General features: G+C 37.1%; 1 protein-coding gene across 1 annotated transcript in view; it reads right to left on the reverse strand.

Annotated features, from left to right (window-relative positions):
• CCDC148 (coiled-coil domain containing 148) overlaps positions 1-20,571 on the reverse strand; it is a gene marked incomplete at its 3' end in the record, with an annotated part of 222,046 nt that overhangs the window by 70,363 nt on the left and 131,112 nt on the right. The window contains 1 exon segment of the mRNA XM_084243207.1: positions 161-301. Within this exon segment, the coding sequence (XP_084099333.1) occupies positions 161-301 (141 nt within the window).

Consider the following 20,571-nt stretch of genomic DNA (forward strand, 5'->3'; position numbering starts at 1 on the left):
CTTTGAAACTCGAATAAACTTACACTGACTCCACCAGACCCTTTTGAATCTTTCTGAGAACTGCCTATAAGAATTTCATGCCAAACATTAAGATCAATCAAAGCTCAATCAGGCAAATAAACATTCATTCACACATTCACAGCAACAGCAGATTTCATACTTGTTTTTTCTTCTCTTCTCTTTGTAACAGTTTCTTCTTCTTCCACAATTTCTCTTTCTCCTCTTCCTTTTCTCTTCTTCTGGCAGAAATTTCCATTTCTAGTCTTGCTACCTCTTCCTGGTGGACTCGCCACTGAAGAACCTGAGTAAATAGAATTCATTTCAATAACCATGCATGTTCAAGTGATTTCACAGATCTTAAGACTATATATATATCAAAGTTTTTCCAGATACAAAATTAAAATTCTTTGTGTGCATGAGTATATGACATGTGTTCAACGTGTGCATGTGTGTGTTAGTACTAAAAGGAGTAAGCAACTTTAAAATTGCCTCATTCTGAGATTCTTTATTTGAATTTAAGGATATCCTGGATTGTTTGTAAATTGACTTCAGAGTCTATGATTCCCATAAATAGTATAAAAATTTCTGCTCTTTTACACATGTGTGCTTTGTGGAAAATAGTTCATAGATTTTTAAAATTCTTAAATGGTGCTAAGATCCTAAAGGCTTACGAACCACTGATATATTTCATCACTTATTTTGTAAGTGAAGAAAACGAGCTTCAATGAAGAAAAAAAATTAAGATATTTGCAAGAACTTTCTGGGTACAGGTATGATTTACTGATAGAAGTAGAACTGATACACCTTCTCTGAAGGTACTGAGCAATATGTAAGTATGCATCACAATAGAAGAAGTGCATAACCTTTGTGCCACAAACCCACTTCAGGGAAATTATTCAAAGAAGACAATCTATTGAACAAGTACACAATATTTGTTCACAGCTATATTCAATGCAGGGCTGATTAAACAAAAAAATAGAGAGACTAAATGTCTGACAACAGACAATGGCTAAAAGTAATTATGGTACCTTCACATAATGACTACCATTGAAAAAGGATGCTAATAGCTATATTCATTAACATAAAAATGTCCCACAACATACTATTAAGTGCAAAAAACAGGTGCAAAACCACATTAATATTATGGCATTATTTATATAAAATCTCAACTATATATCTATGCATAGAAAGAGATTTATAAGGGGGTTTACCAAAGTAACAATACTGGCTATCTATGAATAGCATCATTTCACAGAATTTTAAAACATTCACTCTTTAAACCTTTCTGTGCAAGTGATATTTTTACAACAAATATGCATTATCTTTGTATACAGGAAACCAATGAAAATAACAAAATAATAACAAACACGTAATGTATTCTGTGTATACATGTAGTTAAGGAAGCAGAGAGGAGGGAGACAGGTAGGCAGAATTCCTAAAAAAGGACAAAACTAGATTTGTCAATTAATTACTGCATACTGTATGTGTTTGCTACAGGCATGACTCATTAATCATAATATATAAAATGAAAAATTTAATAAAATATCCTACAATTAGTCTCAATGTCCACCTTACACAAAGCAATATATTGATTCAATGAAATCCCTATCAAAATTTCAATGGAATTCAAAAAATGAGCAAATATTATAGAAATTTACATGGAATGAATAAAAGATCCCAAATAGCGCAATAATAAAAATTTTAAAAAGTAAAAGTCAGGTGTCTTGTCAAGAGTTGCTGGTGATGTCCCTCCAAAATACCCAGAGGAGAGTTTTCTCAATTTCTTTTTCTTTAACCTCAAGGTAGTACTTGGCTCTGTTGACCATCTCTTCATGTTTAAAACTTGTTCCTCTCTAGGCCATTACATTGCAATCCCTTCTTTTCCGCCATGGATATTACTTCTTCTTTCTGCTTCCCTTGTCCATCTTATATCCCAACTCTGCTGCTATCCTCTCTTTGACCACCAGTAGCTCTGTGTTCATTATTTGATGTGTTCCTCCTTCCCTATGGGTTTACCTAGCACATCTATGTGTCTGTCTAACTTTAAAGTGTGCACTAGGCCATTTCACTGTCGTTTCTAATCCACCCAGTCTATCAGCCAAACGTATCTAGAATAATATCAGAAACTTGACAGGGATAATATCAATTTCTCAAAACAGGACCTAAATAATGTAGCTTTCTCACGCCTACCCAATGGCCCACTTTAACCTCATATACAATTTCCACAGCCCTTCTTGTTCTTAACCACATGGAATGGTACAAACTATTCCCCCACCTAGAAACTTTAGTTTCTTTCTATTTCTTTTCTTATTTATTTACAATTTTATATATATTTTACATCATTTTTCTTGGTCAAGCACATGACTAATGATTTCATAAAACACCCTCCAATCCATGCTTACCTCACTTTTCATACTTTTTTCTTTTTTTTTTTTTTAAGATTTATTTATTTATGCATACAAGATCTGGGGTACAGGCCAGAGATGCAGGGTGTGAGAGGATTCACCAGAGACAGAATACGGAGCAGAGCAGGCAGACTGACTGAAATACACTGCTGATGGGAGCAGCAGGCGAGACAGGAGAGGTCTACTGCGCCAAGTGGGTATCTTCCTGGCTGGGGATCAAACTCGTGCTGCAGTGGCTGTGAATTGCTTCACAGTGAGGTGCTTAACCCCTTGTGCCACCAGGGAGGCCCTCGCTTTTCATATTTCAGTTACCAGACCATAACTAATCTCTGAATATCCTGAGCACATTGTTTCTATTTCCATTTAGTGCAGGGCCCATGATGTGTATGCATTTTGTGTTCTTATATTTTCTAGCAAAGTGCTAACACATCATAGGTGGCCAGTAATTACTTCCCTTTTATTTTACCAAAACGAACATTTTTATTTTTTTAATTTTTAATATATTTAAAATTTATTTTTTATTTATTTATGCATATAAGAAATGAGGTGCAGGAGGGGCAGAGGTGCAGGGGCCAGGGGACTTGGTGAGAGGATTCACCACAGATAGAGTGGGGAGCAGAACAGGCAGATTGACTGAAATATACTGCTGAGGGGAGCAGTGGGTGAGACAGGAGAGGTCTGCTGTGCCATGTGGGTTAGCTCCCTAGCTGGGGATTGAACTCGCACTACAGTGGTTGCCAATAGCTTCACAGAGCTGAGACTTAACCTCTTGTACCACCAGGGTGGGGCCCTAATTTTTAATATTTTTATTTATCTTTTTTACATCATCATTCAATTTTGTACAATGTTTGATTTCTCCCTCAAATCACCATAAAATTCCCAGTTCCAAATTGCACATGAACTGTCACCATAGTGTTTTGTGCCAAAATGTGCATTTTTATTTTTATTTATTTATTTATTTTTTTATTTTTATATTTTATATTTTTATATTCCCCATACAATTGCAACCCCCCCATTTTGACCCCAATCCCTCCCCTCCTACCCCCCACCCCCCAAAAAGTGTCTCTGGTTCATAGTTTTTTGTTGATTTTGATTTTCACTTTCTTATAGTTATTCATTTTCTTGGTCCCTTATTTAAGTTTTCTAGATTCCTGCTATGAGTGAGACCATCTGGTATTTTTCTTCTTTCTGGCTTATTTCGCTGAGCATGATCCCTTCCAGCGCCATCCATGTTGCTGCAAATTGCATGTGTTTATCTTTTTTGAATGCTGAGTAATATTCCATGGTGTATATGTGTCACATCTTCTTGATCCAGTCATCTATTTTTGGGCATTTGGGCTGTTTCCAAAGCTTAGCTATTGTAAACAGTGCTGCTATAAACATAGGGGTGCAGGTGTTCTTTGGAATTGATGTTTCTGTGTCCTTTGGGTAAATACCTAGGAGTGGAATTGCTGGATCATATGGAAGCTCTATGTTTAGTAGGTCCAGAAATCTCCACACAGCTCTCCATAGTGGTTGGACCAGTTTGCACTCCCACCAGCAGTGCAGAAGAGTTCCTTTTTCTCCACACCCTCGCCAACATTTGTTGTTGCTAGTTTTTTTAATATGTGCCATTCTCACTGGTGTAAGATGGTATCTCATGGTAGTTTTGATTTGCATTTCCCTGATGACAAGTGATGTTGAACATTTTTTCATATGCCTGTTGGCCATTTGCATTTCCTCTTCAGAGAAGTTTCTTTTTAGCTCTTCTGCCCATTTTTTGACTAGATTATTTTCTTTGTTGTTGTTGAGTCTCATCAGCTCTTTGCAGATTTTTGTGATCAGTCCTTTGTCATTAGTGTTGTGTGCAAAAATGTTCTCCCAGTTGGTGGGGTTTCTCTTTGTTTTTGTTATTGTCTCTTTTGCTGTGCAGAAGCTCTTTAATTTGATGTAGTCCCAGCTGTTTATCTTTGCCTTCACTATCACTGCTTTGGGTGATGTGTCTGTAAAGATGTCTTTGATGTGAATATCACGTAGTGTTTCACCTATATTTCCTTCTATGTATTTTTATGGTTTCTGGTCTTATGTCTAGTTCTTTAATCCATTTTGAGTTGATTTTTGTGTATGGTGTGAGGTAGTGGTCAAGCTTCATTCTTTTGCATGTAGCGACCCAGTTTTCCCAGCACCATTTATTGAACAAACTTTCTTTGCCAAAATGAGCATTTTTAAATGAAATATAATAAATGGAGAAATGATAGCATTATTGATAGAATATACCAATTTGCAGCACCTAATGAAATAACAGGACATCTCTCATGATCATTAATGGATCCAAAAATCTTTATCCTAACAGCTGGTGGGAAACATTATAAAGAATGAATCAGGGGGCCCTCCCTGGTTGTGCAAGGGGGTTAAGCACTGCACTATGAAGCAATCTGCAGCCTCTGCAGCACGAGTTCAATACTTGCCGGGCAGGGAGCTACTCACATAGTGCAGCAGACCTCTCCTGACTTGCCCACTGCTCCCCTCAGGAGTGTATTTCAGTCAGTCTGCCTATTCTGTTCCCCACTCTGTCTCTGGTGAATCCTCTCATCCTTTTGCATGCATGAATAAATAAATCTTTTTTTTTAAAAAAGAATGAATCAGGCTGGCAATGACTGAACAAAATGAACAATATTAACATCACATACAGGAAAGCAGGTATTTTGGATCCCTGACATAAATATGCAACATTGCTGTGAACTATTTTGCCAGAATATAAAGAAATGTGACCAAATTTCTAAACCTGTATATTAGGTTGCAAGAAATTCAGCCAAAATATATAATGGAGAACCATTATATAACAGTGTGGGGAAGCAATTAGCAAAATTGAAATTTGAAAAATTTTAAAGGATAAAATATAAGAAAAAAGAAAGAACTGACAAAAAGAGGTTTAAGAAATACATCAACCAAAAACAATAGTAGATCATAGCTGCATTCTTTTTTTTTTATGGTTATTTATTTATTTATTTATTTGTTTGTTTGTTTGTTTGTTTTGTTTATACAAGCACTGGGTACAGTCAGAAGCGCGGGAGGGTGAGAGAATTCACCAGAGCCAGAGCTGGGAGCAGAACAGGCAGAAGGACCGAAGGACACTGCTGAGGGGAGCAGCGGGCGGCAGGAGAGGTCTGCGCGCCATGTGGGACCCTCCGCTGGTGGCCGGGGAGCAGCTGGGGATCGAACCGGTGCCGCAGAGGCTGCGGGCAGCTTCACAGCCCAGTGCTCAACTGCTGCGCCACCCGGGAAGCCCCATAGCTGCATTCTGATTTGAGTAAACCAAATGTAGAAAAAAAGAACGAAACGATTAGAAATATTTCAAAGTTGATTAGTTATTTGAGGATATCAAGGAAATTTGTTGAAGTTTTTAAGTATGATTATAGTGTAGCTGGTTTTTAAAGAGTGTTTTTAACTTTAGAGATAATAATGAAAACAGATGAAATGGTAGGGGATTTATTCAGTTACCCAATAAATATGGAAAAAATGAAACAAATTTGACTAAAGAATTGATAATTGTTGAAGTTGATGATAGACATTTGTATAGCTTTAAATTTTTCCATACTAAAAATTTTATAAATAGAGCAAAAGAAACCATAAAATAGGATGTATGTCCAAAGAGATTTATATAATAAAACACTGTAGCCTCAAGGTTCTGAGACAGTAGGAAGATTTTAGACACACTGAAATAATGAACAGAAAAACAGCTTACATTTTGCCTGAGTACTGAGACTATGCCTATAAATTTCAATAAACGAAGTTTGGGTTTTGGAACTAATCTCATCTTTTGATTTAAGACTAATATGAGAATTATCATTAAACAACCTTTGCATATGTGATATCACATGACTTTAAAAAGCCAAAGTATAAGTAAATATCTATAACTAGAAAAGATTTCTGTGCCCAAAGGCAAGTCTAGCAAGAAGATAAACTGTTTTATCCCAGTTTTATTGATGGGGTTATCTACCAATTTACCCAATTTACTTTTCCTTGTCATTTGTAAGCCTAAATAACATTTGTTCTAGAAAATTTAAGATTGTGGTGTTTGCTTTTTTTTTTTTTTTTAAAGATTTATTTATTTTTATTTATACAAGAACTGGGATACAGGCCAGATATGCAGGAGGGTGAGAGGATTCACCAGAGACAGAGCGGGGAACAGAGAAAGCAGACTGACTGAAATACCTTGCTGAGGGGAGCAGCAGGCGAGACAGGAGAGGTCTGCTGAGCCATGTGGGACCCTCGCCTGCTGGCTGGGGTCAAACCAGCCCTGCAGTGGCTGCAAACAGCTCCATAGCGCTGCACTCAACTGCCTGGCCACCAGGGGAGGCCCATGCTTTTTTTTTTTTTTAAATCAGGGCACATATACCATAGAATGGTGTAATGAATGCAAGTTGAAAAACTAAAAGTCAATGAGCGCTCTGTGTGTGTGTGTGTGTGTGTGTGTGTGCGCGCGTGTATGTACACTTTATAAATATGACATTCTGTGGGGGAACCTCTAAAGCAAGTCAGCGTCACTCTTCAGAAATTAAATGGCTTTGCTTAATATTGGAATCATAAGCATGGTCAAGTACCCTTAGAGGTTTACCTGAAATCAGTACCTCACAAAATCATTTGTAATTATAACCATGTCCCAAAGAAAGGTAAAAAGTAGAGAAGGCTGTTGATGCTGGCATTATGTTCTAACTAGCTAGAACTGAGAAATTTTGACAACAGGCTCTACAGCAACTGGTAACCAGGCAGTGAGATAAAATGGAGCTGTTTAGAATGAATAATAGATACAGTGAAAAATCTAGTAGGAAAGGGGTACCATTGAAAAACTCCTTATTCAATGAATCCCCACAGAGGGACCCAAGGGATTTGGACAACTCCCATGTGGAGAGAATGACAACCAATTATGTTATTTTTGAAATATCCAAGAATAAGAAATGCTGTCAAGTGGGCAAAGGAATCAATGTGAGTACAATAGGCTAAAGCACAGAAGACTTTTGAGTGAACAGAGATGCAAAAGGAAGAATAGACCAGAGAACATTTCAGTAGTTTTATTTTAAAGGGTTTGTTAATTATACAGCTCTGAACAGAGCATGTGAACATAACTGTGTAACAATAATAACCATGAAAGAACATTGCTATTTGGCAGTCAGGAGCACTTTAAGGAAAGCTAATAATCTAAGTAGATTTTTTTTACGAAAGAACATTTTTCCAGGTCTTTTGTTAACACTTTAATATTTGTGGTAAAGGTATAGTCTTTGAATGAACTCTTAACCTAACAGAACAAATGGAAGTTAAAGATGTGCTTGTCTATTGCAAAATAATACGTTGAAGGCTTAAAATGAAAATGGTTAGTAGTAGCATTGCAGACATATCCTGCTTTTAATGTAAAAGTAATATGGTTCAAGTGAAATTAATAAACACATAAATTCTTAGAGTGAATAAAACACTAGAGAAACAAAACAAAAAGCTCATGAAAACTTCAAAGGTAATAATGGAAAATTCATCAGGGTAACAATATTAGCACAATTCTACATCAAAATTGAGCACTTTGAAAAAATCTACCAGATTATGTGGCAATGAGTATTAAATGAAAATGAGCATTGAAATGTTAGTCAGAACACCTGCTTGTCTTATCTCTGTCAATGACCAGCAAAATTCTTACTTTGAGCAAATGGTTAGCCCCATTTTCTCATGTGTTAGGGGCTGAATAAAGAGTTCCTATAAATTGTTATTTTTATTCTATTTTATATTTTCCTTATATGGAGAGATAACAATATGCTACATGCTTTCTAAATTTCTTCTGCAAGCAAAATGAATTGCAATGAGGAACATTAGTATTTTATGGGCCTGTTAAATAATAATAGACAATGAAACATTAATATTTAATTCTATCAGCTATATTTATGGAAACATTGCAAGAGGTGGACTGTTTCATGTAGAAAAGGTGCCATCTGATCTGTGCTTATAACTGACAATTGTAAAATATTAAAAACTGAGATTTATGAGAACTTGCTGTATGCCAGGCCTATACTTTATAATAAAGACATTAAGCACAGGGTATAACGTAATCCTCAAAGTAAACAAGCCTACCTCTTCACACTTCATTTGGCTAACTTTTCCTTCTCTTACTCAAGTCTAAGCTTAGTTATCATTTGTTCCAGAGAGACTTCCCTACCCTCTATGCCCAAGTCAGGCACCTCTTTAATTTGCTAGCACCTTGTTCCTTTCTTCTATAACAGAATGCATCAAACCATTTATATTTGTTGTACTGCTCATTTGGCTATAAACTTCTTAAAGGCAGGAACCAAATTTGTCATATTTATCAGCAGTGCCCAGAGTCTAGCACAGCATCAGCCAAGAGTTCAAGAAATACTTGTTGGTTGGTGCATGGCCAAGTTTTTGAGGCTCTACTTGGAAGTTCAAATGACTATATTTCCTAACAGACATGCTACCATTTTCTGACTCCTCCATCACAGGACATTCGATCCTTGCTTCCCCCAATCTTGGTTGTCCTGTGCTCCTTAACTCCACTTCTGCTTGTCTGATGGGGAAAATATTTAGGAAACCTTATCAGGATTTTCAATAACTAATTCATATTTCTATCAATGTTAATAGACATGTGCAGAAAGGTGGGAAGCAAATCATTTTTTCTGTCTTCACCCTAAATGTTCCAATAAGCTTCTAAATTCAGTTCAGCTGAGTAAACTTCAAATTTTCATTTCATTAAATCTTCAACTGTCTGATAGTTCCATTAAATTATTTCCAAATGTCCCATCATTTTTCAATATTACCTAACTAAGCTTTTTAATCTTACATGTTCCATTTATGTTTAAACTTCTCTCATGAAATACAGTACCAAGTGATTTCACATGCCTTATTAAAGCTTTCTGTTCTCTGCTTGACATTTTTGCTTAGCAGAAAGATTTGGTTTTTCCTCTGTTTCAAAATTGTCCCATGGTTTCTTGGGTGAGTTCCTAAGTGCATATTTTATCACCTCTCTTTGATAACTGCTTTCCATTTGCTGTGGCTTTTTATTAGTCCTTCTCAGAATTTCAAAGTTCATGCACTATTATCTTGACAATTTAATGTCCTTTCTTTTCAAATAAAATCTTGCAATGTTTCATTTAATTGGGTCCTGGAGGGTCTTAACCTTAGTGTAAAACAAGACTTGTAGAGGAAGAAACAAACTAAATGTCAATAAGCAGGAACTATATATTTTTCCCTAAGGGACAAAATTTACAAACCTATAAATTTTATTTATGAAACTGGCAAATCCAAACTGTATAACAGGCTCAGAAAATGGGGCTAACAGTAAAGAAAAAAATCACTTGCCTGCTAGCTATTCCACCTAGGAAATAATTTCCCATTTCTGGGCATCAAATACTCTTTGAAAAATGAAGAGAACTAGATAAGTTTTCAAGCCAGGGTTCACAACTCATTAGTAAATCATGGAAATAATTTTGTGGATAAGAATTAGTGTTGTTGTTTTTTTTTTTTTAATGAAAGAACAGAAAATTTCAGAGTGCAACTTGAGTCATCATAGTAAAATCATTTTTTAAAGAAAATTGTTCCTATTGTGAGCATGTGTATTTTTTTAGTGGTGTAAAATACATTTCTCATGGTAGGTCACAGTGAAAGAAACTTGAAAAACACCCCAGGGAAGCTCTTTATAATCTCTTCTAATACTAAGATTCTGTGGCTTTGTGATCTAAAGGCCAAAACTATTGTGTTTCATCACTGAGCCAGCAACAGTCTTTATTCCTTCTGCAATCAACCCAGAAGCACAGCATGGTAAGGGAAACCAGGTTTCAAAATCATAAACCAGATTTGAGACCTACCTCTGTGACTTATTAATGATATTCCCTGGAGTACACTGTTTAACCTCAGGTTAATGCAAAACAGGATAACACTGAAGAACACCTTACAGGATTGTTGAGCAAACACTATCCTTTTGCACAAAACTTAGGGATCATCCTGACACTGCCTGTCCCTGACACTCCACATATAATCCATTATTAACTATTGATTATACCTCCAACTATCTCTTGGACTCATTCACTTCACTCTATTTTCATGGCTCCCATCCTAATGGTACAAGGATGCATTCTACATCCACTCTTGTTTAATTTCCTGCCTATATCCCCATCTTACTATGTTATATTTTCATTGGTATGCATTGATCTTGGGGTGAAGTCTAAACTCCTAACTATGGGTTACATGTTTTCCAGTGTTTGGCCCTACTTATATCTGCCCCCAACTCATAATATCAAATCAATCAGATGTTCCCTCTGTGTTCCAGGTGCACTGGCCATCTTACAAACCCCTGAACAGGTTACATCCAGCTCTGAGGATGTTGCACATGCTATTTCCTTTGCTTGTGTTGTTCTTCCCCTTTACAGGGCATACCCAAACTTTTTCCTAGTCAATACTTACTCAGTTCCAAAATTTATCTTCATATCTTTCAGGGAAGCCATATCTACCCACCCTACATGAGGTGAAAACTTCCAATTTCATGCTCTCACAATATAATTTACTTTCCTTTCAAGGTACTTATCAAAGCTCAAAATTAGACTTTCAGTCTTATCTGTTTCCTCTCTAAATCATAATATCCATGAGAACAGGGATCATTTTTGATTGGCTCACCATCTAGTGCCTTTTGCACTGACACCTAAAAAAATTCAATTCATATGTTCAAATGAATGAATAAATGAAATAAGAAGGCAGAAGCACTACCCAAATGTTGACAATATTCATGGATTGCTGTAATTGCATTCTAGCTGACTTCCCTAAAATCAGCATCATTTTAATTCAATCCATTCCATAGACACAGTATCTTTAGGATTGATTTTCACTTATTTTTGGTCTCCCTGCTAAAACTCCTCTAATGGTAATGGATTTGCATTGGCCACATATATATATTTTAACTTTTTCTATATTGTGGTAACATTGGTTTACAACCCTGTGTATGGTTTAGATATATAGAATCATAGCCCTTCATGTGCATATTACCACATCACACCCACCACCAATGTACATTGGTCATATTTCAAGGAGGATTTCATCTTTTAAGGTGTGTTTAGACTCAACTCACATATGAACTTATTTCTTACTATTCCTCAGAGCAAACAGGCCAGTCCTTCCATTTCCTCTTCCCCTTTTGTCTTTCCTCACCACTTTTACTCACTCAGGCTTGTCTCTGTGTCAGGCCTTTGCCTGTAAAAGCCTGCTCTTCTGTTCTTCAGGGTCATTCAAGGCTCCTTTTTAATGATTTCACTTAACATTTGTCTATCCTACATCTGACCTGTATCATGAATAATGATGTAAATAGTCACTCTTTAGCACATCAGTCACTCTTTCACCCATCTGACTTTGTTTTCACTTTATCTACCACTATACAGTGTTATATTATTAGTCAATTGGTGTGTTTTCTTATCTCTCTTTCTCACTACACATTAAGCACCCTATTGGCAAGTACTTGGCCTTATCTACTGTGCAAACCCTATTACTGAGACAGTGCCTCACCCAAAGCAGGTACTCACTGAATATTTCTTAGTGGGGAGTGACTAAGTGTCTAAAACTCAGGTGAATAATTGTATATTTGTCTAGTCTCTAAACGTTAGGTCCAGCTAACATGGCACTTCTGGGACTCCATAATTTCAACAGGAAACTTTAAACTGACCAATTCCTTACATAGACCAAAATTCCTTTCACCTATCCCCTCTCTCCTGCTGCCTCCTTGGCCTTTTATCAACAAGAAAGACTAAGGTCCTTAAGATTTCATACAGCTGGGAGAACAGAAGTCAGCTTTGAACTATTCGTAAGAAAGAAGGGAGGATTTAGTTCGTAAGAGAACAGAACAGTTCAGAATACATTAAGACTCTGCTTTAGGGCATATACCTTATGAATGAAGGTCTTGAGAAAGGTAAGGCTTATATATGTGTATAGTTATCATTCCCAGTGGATAGCGTGTACTAATTTATTCTTTTGATCTCCAACAGAAACTATCTCAGTGCCTGCACAGAGTAACTGCTTATTAAACAGCTTATTAAATCTTCTTAATAACTTTGTTATACAAGATTGCCTTGTTTATTAACCATTTAACATTCTTTTTATATTCTGAAGTTAAGGCTTATGCAATTTTGTAATCCACAAAATCCACTGTAATACTAAACCCATAGAAATTACTCTATAAAACTCATTATTAAAGATATCTGTCATCTTACAAACATCCCTTAAGGACATTGAGACAATTTTTTGCGGAACCTTAAGATTATTGATAATTTCACTGCCAGGAGTTTTTGATAAAGTCACCCAGCCCCAGAAATTATACTACTTTTGATTGTGCAATTCATTCTTTCTTATCTTGGGCTATGGTTAAAAATAAAATAACTAGCACAATTTGCCTAACAAGTCATTTGTCTAATTAATGCAAATGAAATAGATTGAGAAGAAAAGGGGTTATCTCGATTCTGCTTCAGTAATTAGAATGATATGATGTATAGAGGGAGAAAGTGTTATATAATGTAAATAAACATTAGTGTTCTTAAATTTGCAGGTTTATATTAACATAACTATATACCACAAAGCTCTGTAAAGTTATTATTTTAATGAACAGAACCTCAAGAGAAATGCTCATAGATAAGGAATCACTGTAACAGTTTGGTGTTTTTTTTTTTTTTTTATGAGATGAAGACTATTTTGGAGCAATGAAATGGAGATTACTGCTGAGAATGAAAATTAAGAAAAGTGATTATAGAGTATGATAAAAGTGATTAAAGTTTATGGATTTCTTATAAGGCCAAAACAGAATGCCTTCAATGAGAGTGCTGTTTTCCCATCAACTCAGTCTTTTTAGGTATAGCACAGCACCAACAACAGATAATTTAAAGAACTTGGCAGTAGTTTTAATCCCCTCACATAAAATCATTACATCTTATCTATACAGGGGGCCAAGAAGAGAAGACAAGCAGAGATCACAAGAAGATTAACTGGGAAAAGTCATAAAGACAGTGACTTCCATTAACATTAGCAGAACCCCTGTCACTTGGATTGTTATTCAGCAATAAATATTTCAAATGAGATATAGTTCATGTTGATATATGCATATTGCCTGAATGCTTCCCTGCAGAAAGAACAGATAGAATGAAGATGAAGGAAGAGGAGGAGCAGCAACAGAAGCAGCATCTTGTGGACAAAACACAAAAGGAAAGAGGGGAATGCAATGGGTAAATGCAAATTTAAGGGGTCATTATATACACCCCAGGGATCTCACTCAGATTATCCCCCCAGATGTAAATGGAAGTTACATGCTTCAATTCCCTGAGCATTCATAAGATGATAAATCCCATCTTCTTGAACTTTCTCCAAATAGATAATAAGAAAGAGGCAGGATCCTATACTGATATTACAATGTGTTTGCAGAAATGGGAAATTTTATTCTATTCTATAAAGTCTTAGTAAACCTCTGAAATGAATGTTCTCAGATGAATGTTCTGAGCAGATAAACACTAGGACAATGTGCACTCATTTCTTTTATGTTGAAGATTTAACTGGTGTTACCTTTACATGACAACTCCACTGAATTTTATACATTCCTCTAACTCCCCCAATCTTCTAATTACTTATGCTGTATATTTTTCTCAGAAGAATAGGTATGACCCCCTCACATAAAATTCTATAGTCTTCACTCAGGAAATAACTCTGTATATTCTGAATATCACTGCCACTATGCTTGATTTAGAAATTTGGATTTGGTTTTTCAGGTCTATATTCTATGCAAGCTTTCTGTGTACAGGTAATTACTCCCACTAAGAAAAAAGATCCTGTCATGACAGAGTTCATGTTACTGACTAATATTTTTTTACATCATTATGTATAAATCTCTTAGAGATATTTTACATTTAAAATTATTTTGTCTTTTTCTAAGAGTCAGATGAGCAAAGGCATTCTGGGTTTCTCATATGAGTGATTCCATATGTTGTACACATTCCATGGCTTACATGGGGAAATTCTAAGTCTTGAGTAATATTGTTATTAGCACTTAATTTAAGACATATTCTGTGAAATTAATAAGAAAAAGCCTCTAACTTGTCATTGCATAAAATCATATTTTAAAGAGTAGTATGTCAAAATTAATAACATTGATTATACATCTTCATCAGTCAGCTGGGCCCACTTCCTCTATGTATTCTCTGGTATTCCCAGAGTTTCCTTTTTAGCTACTTCCCTTTTACTAAACCACTGGCCCTCCAATGCCATGAATGTGCTCACAGTTCTGACATCCAAGGTTTCAGATCCACATTTCCAACTGCCTATTAGGTAACTCACAGACCTCGGAATGCAACACATTCAAAACACAACTGTCCTTTCCTCAGAACTTATTTTCCCTATGTAGGTTGATGGCCTCATAGATTACCCAGTTGCTCAAGTCAAAAATCACGCTAAAATATGAAAAAATGTTCAACATCACTTGTAGTCAGGGAAATGCAAATCAAAACCACAATGAGATACCATCTTATACCAGTGAGAATGGCACATATTAAAAAAACTAGCAACAACAAATGTTGGTGAGGATGTGGAGAAAAAGGAACTCTCCTACACTGCTGGTGGGAATGCAAAATGGCCCAACCACTTTGGAAAGCTGTGTGGAGATTTCTTGACCTACTAAAGATAGAGCTTCCATATAATCCAGCAACTCTACTCCTAGGAATTTACCCAAAGGACACAGAACATTAAATCAAAAGGGCACCTGCACCCCTATGTTTATAGCAGCACTATATATAATAGCTAAGCTATGGAAACAACCCAAATGCCCAAAAATAGATGACTGGATCAAGAAGATGTGGTATATATATATATACAATGGAATATTACTTAGCAATCAAAAAAAGATAAACACATGCAATTTGCAGCAACATGGGTGGAGTTGGAAGGGATCATGCTCAGTGAAATAAGCCAGAAGGAAAAAACAAAATACCAGACAGTCTCACTCATAGCAGGAATTTAGAAAACCTAAATAAGGGACCAGGAAAAAGACTAATTGCAATAAAGTAAAAATCAAAATCAACAAGCAACTATAGACCAGAGACACACTACAGTGAGGGGTGGGGGAGAAGAAGAGGGATTAGGGTAAAAAAAAATGGGGTGGGAATTGTATGGGGAATATAACCAAAATGAAAATGTATACATTATGCAAAAATTAAAAATGATGTAAGAATTATATAAAATAAAATAATTCATTAAAAATCACACTAAACTGGGGCCTCCCCGGTGGCGCAGTGGTTGAGCGCTGGGTTGCGAAGCTGCCCGCGGCCTCTGCGGCGCCGGTTCAATCCCCGGCTGCTCCCCGGCCACCTGAGGAGGGTCCCACATGGTGTGCAGACCTCTCCTGCCGCCCGCTGCTCCCCTCAGCAGTGTACTTCGGTCCTTCTGCCTGCTCTGCTCCCCGCTCTGGCTCTGGTGAATTCTCTCACCCTCCCGCACTTCTGACTGTACCCAGTGCATGTATAAACAAACAAACAAACAAATAAATAAATAAACATGCCTCTATTTAAAAAAAAAAATCACACTAAACTCCTTTCCATTATAGTCTACAAACTGTCACTAAATCCTCCCTAATATGTATAAACACCTTTTTCTCACCTCCAGTACCAAACCTACTAAATCCAGTTAAACTTTCATCATCATTTTCCTAAACTGCATTTTTTTATTTTTATTTATTTATTTATTTATTTATTTATTTTTTTTTTTTTTATTTTTTTATAGAGGCGTGTTTATTTATTTATTTGTTTGTTTGTTTGTTTGTTTTGTTTATACATGCACTGGGTACAGTCAGAAGCGCAGGAGGGTGAGAGAATTCACCAGAGCCAGAGCGGGGAGCAGAGCAGGCAGAAGGACTGAAGTACACTGCTGAGGGGAGCAGCGGGCGGCAGGAGAGGTCTGCGCGCCATGTGGGACCCTCCTCAGGTGGCCGGGGAGCAGCCGGGGATTGAACCGGCGCAGCAGAGGCTGCGGGCAGCTTCGCAACCCAGCGCTCAACCGCTGCGCCACCAGGGAGGCCCCTAAACTGCATTTTTAAGTGGGATCCCCATTTTTAGATTTTTCCATCATTTGATCTCAACATTCATGACTGACTAATCTTTTATAATGAAAAATATGATCATTTTACTTCACTGTCTTGAGCTTTCAATGAGTCCCCAGTGTCTTTGGCAGAGGCACAAGTTCAAATACCTGTTGGTACGAGGCAAGTACCAATATTGAGTAAAGGGGGCTGGATATAAGACACCAGGTGGTGGTTGTGATTGTACCCAGATGGACAGGTACATGCTTCACCTACAGACACCTAAAGAAGCCAGTGGCTTTTGACTCTAGTCAGTTGTTACCACACAGAAAATGTAGGCCCTGGGCTACCAGATGTTCCAATTTTTCAAGAGAAGTTGGAAGTCTGGGTTTGTATGCACATTTTCCAAAACATTTAATGTTGAAAATACACCCACATTCTTAATGATAAACATATGAAGCCCTAATTTAATATTCATGTAATCATTTTCAACATCTTTACTAGATAAAATTTCAACTCTTAGCATGACATATGAGGTTCCCCCATTATCTATCAAAAAATATTCCTTTCTTCTCCCTCCCTGTACCCAAACTATGCCCCACCCCCATACTAAACCACATGCAGTTGTTCCAATAAGTCAAGCTACTTTAAGTCTCCATGGCTTTGAATAGTCTTTCCTGGTTCTGGAATATTCTTCTTTTCCTAACTACCTCGTTTGAATTATTTTTCATGCTTCCAGGCTGAGTTTGAGCATCTCCACCTCTGTAAAGTCTTCCTAGACTCAGCCAAGACAATTACTTCACCCTTGATGACACCACCATATCTAGGGCACACACTTATTATAAAATAGTCTCATAGAATTATTTTAAAGTTGCCTCCTTCATCAGACAATGGAGCTCTTTTGGGGCAAGAATTTACTCAACTTTTCATTTTGAGTCTCATCTCAGTCTATTAATGTCTACATAATTGTATTAGAATTAAATAGGAGATAAACTTGTCATTTTCCCCAGTTTACAACAAAGTATTAATAATAGGCTAGAGATCTTCATTGGTGTATGATATAAATATAAAGACTTCAGCTTTAACGGAAACATTCTCATACTCTGTCTCCTTCTGCCAGACTGATTGGTCCTTCATTCATTAAGCAGTGAGGGCAGTCCTGGGTCTGGTCTCACAGTTTGCTTTTTCCAGGGGGTTACAAAAAAGGAATTACACTGTATGTCATCTTTTAGGTTTGGTGTCTTTCACACAGCATAATGCACTTGGGATTCATCATGTTGTTGCATGTATCTAAACTTCATTCCTTTGTATTGCTGTGAAGTAGTCCATTGTACGAACACAACAAAGTTTGTTTATTCTTTCAGTAGTAGTGGGACATTGGGTTGAGTTTTTATTGATTACAGTTAGCTGTAGGTTTTGGTAAACCTAAGTTTTCATATGAAAATGAATAGATGAATAATCACTGTGACTGCTGGGCTATATGGTAAATAACATGTTTAACTTTACAAGAACCAGCCAACCTGTTTTTCTAAGATGGTAGTACCATTTTCATCAGCAATATATGAGCATTCCAATTCTTTTACATCCTCACCAGGTCTTGATGTCATTAGATTTTTGGATGGCTTGGTTTTGTGGGACTTGAAGTGATTATAGTCATTCTAATATTAACTGTGGTGATATCTCATTATGGTTTTAATTTGCCTGATCTTTTCTAAATTATTTTTTTCTCTACTCTCTATTAACTGATGCATCTGACATCTCTGTCCCATCTTGTACTATCTTGATCAACCTTTTAATTGCAGTTGTTACTGCGACGTGGACACTGCTTTAGGTTTAATCTGGACTAAGTCACCTTTGGAAAGTACCTCACTTCAAAGGGGGAAAAACAACAGAACAAAGCAAAATCTATCCTGATACTCCCTGTAGTGGACATAAAAACACTTATATTTGGGCCTCCCAGTGGCACAGCAATTGAGTGTCACACTGCGAAGCTGTCCACAGCCTCTGCAGCGCCAGTTCGATTCCCCGCCAGCCAGCCATGGAGAACCCCACACAGCACAGCAAACCTCTCCTGCCTCGCCTGCTGCTCCCCTCAGCAGTGTCTTTGGTCCATCTGCCTGTTCTGCTTCCCGCTCTGGCTCTGGTGAATTCTCTCACCCTCCCCTGCTTCTGACCTGTACTCCAGTTCTTGCATAAAATAAATAAATAAATCTTTAAAATAAAACACACATATTTTCTTCTGTAGTGAGAACCAATTTTAGGCATGTCTTCAAGCATGAGCTATTAGAAAAAATAAAGTCATATGACTTAACTGTTGAATTTTTAAAACTTAAATATGTCTCTTCAATTAGGATTTTAAGGAGATAAGTGAATATAGTATTTTAGATTTATTGAAAACATTAAAATATTAATGTGAACTTGAAAAACATTAATATTTAACTTTATACTAATTTGTAAATTTGCTTTGTTTTATTTTACTTGCACATTTTGTGACAGTGCCTCATGGGAGTGATATATAAAACAACTGAAATGGTTTGTTGAGATGTGGTCTGTCATGCAAGAGGTGTGACTCTGCACAGGGCCACACCAGATTTGGAGAGAGGATCTGAGTGACAGTTACCCTTGTATCAGTTAGGTCAGAAGCAAATAGCAAAGGAATAATTTCTTTATTTTGTATGAGAAACAGAGTCCTCTATCCTGATAACTCTGGTTACTAAAGCTCCAATTAAATGGCTCAAATAAAGTTTACCCTAAGAAATGTCCATATAGGGGCCTCCCCCGTGGCATAGCGGTTGAGCGCTCGGTTGCGAGGCTGCCCGCAGCCTCTGCGGCGCCGGTTCGTTCCCCGGCTGCTCCCCGGCCGCCCCAGGAGGGTCCCACATGGCGCGCAGACCTCTCCTGCCGCCCGCTGCTCCCCTCAGCAGTGTACTTCGGTTCTTCTGCCTGCTCTGCTCCCCGCTCTGACTCTGGTGAATTCTCTCACCCTCCCGCGCTTCTGACTGTACCCAGTGCTTGTATAAATAAATAAATGAATAAATCTTTAAAAAAAAAATGTCCATATAGAGAATAATTATAGGTAAACCTGGGATCTTGTAAAGGTTTGTATTATTATGATCACTTTTTTTTTAATTTTTTTTTTATAGAGGCATGTTTTTATTTATTTATTTGTTTGTTTGTTTGTTTTGTTTATACATGCACTGGGTACAGTCAGAAGCGCGGGAGGGTGAGAGAATTCACCAGAGCCAGAGTGGGGAGCAGAGCAGGCAGAAGGACCGAAGTACACCGCTGAGGGGAGCAGCGGGTGGCAGGAGAGGTCTGCGCGCCATGTGGGACCCTCCTCTGGTGGCCGGGGAGCAGCCGGGGATCGAACCGGCGCCGCAGAGGCTGCGGGCAGCTTCGCAACCGAGCGCTCAACTGCTGCGCCACCGGGGAGGCCCTATTATAATCACTTTTAACAACATTTTTCATTTTGTCCATACTAAAGCAACCTTTTTTAGCAAGCAGAAGAAAGCTAGTCTATTCGGAAGGATAGATTTCTCAATTTTCTTGGTGACAAGATAGGTATAGTCAACTCTTATTGGTGCAGATCTTTCTAGCACATATACATTACATATGTGTGTTGATTATATCTATGGGCACTATGTGAAGTGGGTGGAGTATTTTCCCTGTTGTAGATAGCATTCTTAGTATTTCAATAAAAGGTAGAACCTGACATACTGGTAGATAAAAGCCACAATATGTGTACTCTACTAAAGGATAGCCCCTAAATTTCATTTTAGTTTATAGGTTCCAGTGATTAGCACTGGAGAAAAAGCTCCTGGGGAAAATGAAGAATCCAGGTTGGATGTGATTTTAAATGAAAATGTGTAAGAGAAAATTATACAAATAATTGCTTAGAATTTACAATAATCAAGCATCATAAACATTTACAACATATTGCCTTGGTGAAGCTGATCCGTCCTCTGCTTCAACATAATTATAATCAGATTCACTTTCCCCAATTAATGGAGTTAATAAGGTTAATAAGCTACTTTGGGATTTTATGTATAGTTTTCTAAATCTCTCAGATAATAATTCACCAGTATATAAGTATCTTGCAATATA

This window comes from Talpa europaea, assembly GCF_964194135.1.
Source record: "Talpa europaea genome assembly, chromosome: 1".
Classification (NCBI taxonomy): Eukaryota; Metazoa; Chordata; class Mammalia; order Eulipotyphla; family Talpidae; genus Talpa; species Talpa europaea.